General features: G+C 26.4%; 1 protein-coding gene across 1 annotated transcript in view; it reads right to left on the bottom strand.

The window, feature by feature from the left end:
* Positions 1–7,500, bottom strand: part of LOC125038079 — a 13,423-nt gene that overhangs the window by 177 nt on the left and 5,746 nt on the right. The window contains exons 4-5 of the mRNA XM_047631318.1: positions 6,830–7,008; positions 1,216–1,309 (exon numbers count right to left, since the gene is read on the bottom strand). Of these exons, the coding sequence (XP_047487274.1) occupies positions 1,216–1,309; positions 6,830–7,008 (273 nt within the window). The remainder of the gene's footprint in view (positions 1–1,215; positions 1,310–6,829; positions 7,009–7,500) is intronic.

The raw sequence follows: 7,500 nt of genomic DNA, 5'->3' as shown, positions 1-7,500 counted from the left end.
AAAGGATGCCATTCAGACGATTAATTCAGTCTATTCAAACGCCATTAATTTTTTTTTGCATTAATTCTATCTATTTTATCCTTATTTTAGGTGTTTCATGAGTTAAATTTATCTAATATAAATATATATCTAATTGTCTATCTATCTATCTAACTGTGTGTATCTCTATCTATCTATCTATCTATCTACCTGTCTATCTATTTATCTATCTACCTGTCTATCTATTTATCTATCTACCTGTCTATCTATTTATCTATCTACCTGTCTATCTATTTATCTATCTACCTGTCTATCTACCTATCTACCTACCTATCTGTCTATCTATCTGTGTCTTTCTATCTATGTGTTTATCTATCTATCTATCTGTGTGTATCTATCTATCTATCTATCTATCTGTGTGTATCTATCTATCTATCTATCTGTGTGTATCTAAATATCTATCTATCTGTGTTTATATATCTATCTATCTATCTAATTGTCTATCTAACTGCCTATCTAATAAATAAAATAATAACTCTCACCTCACAGTCTCCTTCGAGCGATTATCTATCTATCTATCTATCTGTCTCTCTATCTACCTATCTATCTATCTGTGTTTATCTATCTATATATCTATCTATCTGTGTTTATATATCTATCTATCTGTGTTTATCTATCTATATATCTATCTATCTGTGTTTATCTATCTATATATCTATCTATCTGTGTTTATCTATCTATCTATCTATCTATCTGTGTCTATCTAATAAATAAAATAAAACAATAACTCTCACCTATATCTATCTATCTATCTGTGTCTATCTGTTTCTAATTATCTATCTATCTAGTTGTGTTTATATATCTATATATCTGTGTCTATCTAATAGATAATATAATATCTAATCTATCTATCTATCTATCTGTGTCGATCTATCTATCTGTGTTTAGCTACCTATCTATCTATCTATCTATCTATCTATCTATCTGTGTTTATGTATCTATCTATCTATCTATCTATCTATCTACCTGTCCATCTATCTAATAAATAAATAAATCAAAGAAAAACTCTCACCTATATCTATCTATCTATCTATCTATCAATGTAATATATAAAATAATAACTCTCACCTCTATCTATCTATCTATCTATCTAACTATCTATCTACCTATCCATCTAACGATCTATCTACCTATCTATCTATCTAATAAATAAATAAATAAAAGAAAAACTCTCACCTGACAGTCTCCCTCGAGCGCGAGCAAAACCTCGAGCAGGAAATCGCACAAATCTCCGTCAGCGACGCCGTTTACGCTCGTTGCCATGGTAACGCTGGAAGTGGGGGGATACGACATTATATATATATATATATATATATATATATATTTATATATATATTTATATATATATTTATATATATATTTATATATATATTTATATATATATTTATATATATATATATCTATACATACATATTTATACATATATATACATATATTTATACATATTTATACATATATATATACATATATTTATACATATATATACATATAAACATATATAAATATAAATATATATATACATATAAACATATATAAATATATAAATACATATAAACATATATAAATATATATATACATATAAACATATATAAATATATATATACATATAAACATATATAAATATATATATACATATAAACATATATAAATATATATATACATATAAACATATATAAATATATATATACATATAAACATATATAAATATATATATACATATAAACATATATAAATATATATATACATATAAACATATAAATATATATATACATATAAACATATAAATATATATATACATATAAACATATAAATATATATATATAAACATATAAATATATATATATACATATAAACATATATATATACATATAAACATATATATACATATAAACATATAAATATATATATACATATAAACATATACATATATATACATATAAACATATAAACATATACATATATATATATATATACACATATAAACATATATAAATATATATACACATATATAAATATATATACACATATAAACATATACATATATATATATATATAAATATATATACACATATAAACATATATAAATATATATACACATATAAACATATATAAATATATATATACATATAAACATATATAAATATATATATACATATAAACATATATAAATATATAAATACATATAAACATATATAAATATATAAATACATATGAACATATATAAATATATATATACATATAAAGCTAAATACAATCTATAACATAAACCCCACTCTAATATATATATACATAAAAACCTATAATAACTATATAATACAAAAACACCTCTAACATATCATAAATACTATACAACAAATATCAAACTCTACACCACAAATAAAACTATAAAATATAAATACAAAACTAACCCCTCTCACATCTAAAAACATAAACACATATCACTATATAACCAACTCACATAATATAAATCAACTATCACTCACTCAAAAAAACAAATCCATATATATAAATACAAAAAACCAAATACCAACTAACATATAAAATCAAAACCAATCCCTAATACTCAAAATAATCTAACCCAATACAATAAAACATAAATAACCACACACAAACCATCACTATTATACATAATACAACCAAAATAAATATCCATAAACTAACTCTAACTCTAATCAATATACAATAATTTCTCCAAATATAAAAATATAACTAAACACAACCTAACCATCTCTCTTCTATTTCCATACTAACCAAAATCACATTATAACACACTACCTTTATATATACTATTGACAATAAAAACCCCCCAACTTAACAACTAGATATTCCATTGAAAAACTCTCACCCTAAACTTACACCCTTTCATCCCACAACCTTACATCTCTAGTTATCTCTCTTTTCTCTATCTCTATTCTTCTTATAATTCTCTATTTATCTCTACTTCTCTATCTCTTCTTCTTTCTTTTTTTTTAATCTCTCTATCTCTATTATTCTTTTCTTTCTATATCTCTTTCTATTAAATTATCTTTACTTCGTTTATTATACTTCTTCCTCTCTATTCTCTATTTCTCTATATCTATATATATCATCTATTTCTCTTATCTATCTCTAACATACACCTCTCTGTCTATATTATCTCTATATCTATATATCTCTAAATACCTATCTCTATATTTCTTCTATCTCTCTATACTAACTATCTCTCTATTTAATCTATCTCTATAACAACACTATCTCTCTCTTTCTCTCTATCTCTATCTCCCTCTCTCTCTATTTCTTATAACCATATTATAATTATTCTCTATCTAATCTAATTCTCTCTCATCTCTCTTATTATATCTTCTCTATCTATAAAATATCACCTTCTTATATATATCTATATACCAATATATTCTATATATTCTTCTCCCTCTTCTCATTATCTATATATCTCTAATCTATTCTCTATATCCCTCTCTCTCCTCTCTCTTCTCTCGTATATTCTCTCTCCATATTATCTCTATATATCTATCTCTATCTCTCTCCAATTATTCTATTCTCTATTATCTCTATCATCCTCTCTCTCTATCTCTATTACATCTCTCTCTCTTCTCTCTCTCTCTTATCTTCACATCTATCTCTCTTCATTATCTATATCTATCTATACCATTTTCTCTCTTATCTATCTCTATTACTTTCTCTATCTCTCAACCTATCATTCTCTATATAATCTCTTCTATATCTCATCTATATATTCTATCTTCTATATCTTGTATATTTCTATCTATATATCTCTCTATGTATCTTTAAAATATCTATCTTCTATAGATATTATATATATCTCTATATCATTCTATCTATATTATATCTTATAAATATAGTATACTATATCCCACTACTATATATCTATAACTATCTCTATATATCTATATAATAATATATCTCTTATATTCTATATATAACCTCTATATTATATCTATCTCTCAATAAATTATAATCTCTCTTATATAACTATATTATATCTTATATATATATATAAATAACATATATATATATCTCTATATCTCATCTAAATAAAAAAATATGTCTATATATCTCTATCATAAATACCATCGCTCTCTATATATATCAATAACATATATCTCTATCTTCTCTAACTCAACCTGCTATATTATAAATATCTATATTAGATCTTATATATATATATAATAGATATATATTTTCTATATCTTTACTATATATATATATACTTCTCATCTTAGATAATCTAACGACTCTATTATATATAATAATACATATATAGATTTCTATCTTAAATAAATCAATATCTATTCTTCTATATAATTCTAATATAAATCTAATATCTCTATATATATATCTTCCTATTTATTCTCTATACATTACAACACCAACCAATATATTATATCTATCTATCTATATATAGCTGCTATATATACAACTCTCTATATCTATATAAACTAAAATATGATATATTATATCTCCTATCTCTATATTATCTATACTAAATATATATATATATACTATTATATATATAACTATTATATAGAACTCACCTCTCTATATTCGTCAATAAACTATATCTCTATCTATAAATTTACTCTCTATAAATAAATCTATATTATCTATATAAATCGATATATCTATATATAAATCTATCTCTATAAATAAAACTTATTATATATATATCCTATCTATATCTATATAAATATCTATATATCATAATAAATTTCTATCCTTAAATAAATATTATATATCTAATCCAATCTATATATATATATATACTCTATTCATATATCAATAAATATCATATATATAAATCTATTCATCTTCTATCACTAACAAGATATATCTATATTATATATATAAATATATATCATCTATATCACTAACAATCTATAATAATATATCTATTATCAAAGATTATATATCTATAAATCTATCTATAGCTAACTACAAATAGATATATATTTATAACTCTCTCCTATATATCCCTATATATATCTCTATTATACATATATATATATCTATACCAACTATTATCTAACTAAATCTTCTTCGCATCACTCCATATATATTATATAATAACCTCTATATATATTAATCAACTCTCTCTCTCGCAATAAACTCTATATAAATAAATCCATCTATCTATCTCTATATATAAAAATCATATCTATCGATATATCTATTTAACTCTCTATATATATCTGAACATAACATCTATATATCTCTCACTCTCTATAAATATAAATCAATTATTATCTCTCTATCTAACTATATAACTATGATCTATCTATAAATATCTACCCACAATATCTATCTATATATATAATCACATATATCTATATCTCTCTAACAACACTATCTCTCTCTCTCACATATTCTTCTCTTCTATAACTCACTATATATCTCTAACTACCTATCTCTATATTCACTTACAATCATATATCTCTATACTATCAATCTCTCTATCTAATAAAATAAATCTATATATCTATAAATAAATTCTCTATCTAATATAACTAAATCTATATCTCTATCAATACCATCTCTATTCTCTCAAATTAAAATAAATCTCTATATACAATAACTATATCTTTCTTGTTTTTTGCCCCCATCCTACATATCTTTATTCAATCTATCTATATCTATCTATCTAAAAAACCCACACACACAAAAACTTTTTTTTTATATTCTTCTATATTATATATATATAAAATATTATCATCTTATTAATATACTCTTTTCTAATCTACTTAATATATCTCTCTTATATATATATCTATATCTATATCTATATCATATCTATCAATCCATCTATTATGATATATAGAAATAAAAATCTCTATCTTATCTTTAATACCTCTTATCTCTATCTCTTCTATACTCTCCTATCTCTATATTCTCACTCAATCTAATCTCCTAACTCCCTCTATATCTATCTTAACACCTTATATCTCATAATCCTCTCTCTATAAATCAATATCTCTCTCTCAATCACTCTACTTATCTCAACTAATATTATATATATCTATCAAACTCAATCTCTCATATCTCTATATTATCTCAATCTAGATACTATATCATATTTCTATATATATATTATCACTCACGAGAGAGAGAGCGATAGAGAGAGAAAGAGAAAAGAAAGAAGAGAGAGAGAGATAGAAAAGAGAGAGAGAGAGATATGAAAGAGAGGAGAGAGAGATATTAGTAAGAGAGAGAGAGAGATATAGAAAGAGAGAGAGGAGATATAGAAAGAGAGAGAGAGAGATATAGAAAGAGGGAGAGAGGAGAATAGTAAAGTGAGAGAGAGAGATAGAAAGAGAGAGAGGAGAGAGTTAGAAAGAGATTGAGAGAGAGATAGAAGAAGAGAGAGAGAGATAGAAAGAGAGAGAGAGAGATAGAAAACGAGAGAGGAGAGTAGAAAGAGAGAGAGAGGAGATAGTACAGAGAGAGAGTGAGATAGAAGAGAGAGAGAGAGATAGAATGAGAGTGTGAGAAGAGAGAGATAGAAGAGAGAGAGAGAGAGATGAGGAGAGAGAGAGGAGAGAGAGAGAGAGAAAGTGGAAAGAGGAGGAAAGAGAGAAGAGAGAGAGACGAGATGAGAAGAGAGAGAAGAGGCTGAGAGAGAGAGAGAGAAAAGAGAGAGAGAGAGAGAGAGAGAGAGAGAGAAATTCGAGAAAAGAGAGAAAGAAAACAATAACAGACAAACAAACAGACCCCCCCCCCCCACACCCCAACACAAATAAAAAAAAAAACAGAGACAGACAAACAAACAAACACTTACCCAGCAACCCTCGCGACGGCCCTGGTCAGTGAGGTCACGCGCTGACCCCGAATGACCTGACCCCGAATGACCTCACATAGCTTCTGGGTGAAACACCTTCGTGACGTCACGGATTTTCTGACCTCAAGGATTGTGTCTATGACGTCATAGCGTAGGGCACGGTACACCACGCGGCGAAGCTGGAAATAGGCAAAAAAGGTGATAAATATTGGGAAGGGGGGGGAACGAAATGAAGTGATATATTATTGGAGAGAGAGAGGAGAGAAGAGAAGAGAGAGATAGAGAGCGAGAGAGAGAGAGAGAGAGAGAGAGAGAGGGAAGAGAGAGAGGGGAGAGAGAGAGAGAGAGAGGGGGAGGAGGAGAGAGAGAAAGAGAGAAGAGAGAGGGAGAGGGAAGAGAGGGAGAGAGATAGAGAGAGAAGAGAGGGGAGGGAGAAGAGAGAAGAGAGAGACGAGAGAGAGAGAGAGGGGGGAAGAGTAGAGGGGGAGGGGAGGGGAGAGAAAGAGAGAGAGAGTAGAATAAGAGAGACAGGAGAGAGAGAATAAGTAGACAGGAGAGGAGAATAAGAGGAGAGAAGAGGGAATTTAAAGAGGGCAGAGAGAGAGAATAGAGAGACAGAGAGAGAAAATAAGAGAGACAGAGAGAGAGAATAAGAGAGACAGAGAGAGAGA

The sequence above is a fragment of the Penaeus chinensis genome, chromosome 24 (assembly GCF_019202785.1).
Source record: "Penaeus chinensis breed Huanghai No. 1 chromosome 24, ASM1920278v2, whole genome shotgun sequence".
Taxonomy (NCBI): Eukaryota; Metazoa; Arthropoda; class Malacostraca; order Decapoda; family Penaeidae; genus Penaeus; species Penaeus chinensis.
This window is presented reverse-complemented; position numbering and strand designations above follow the sequence as displayed.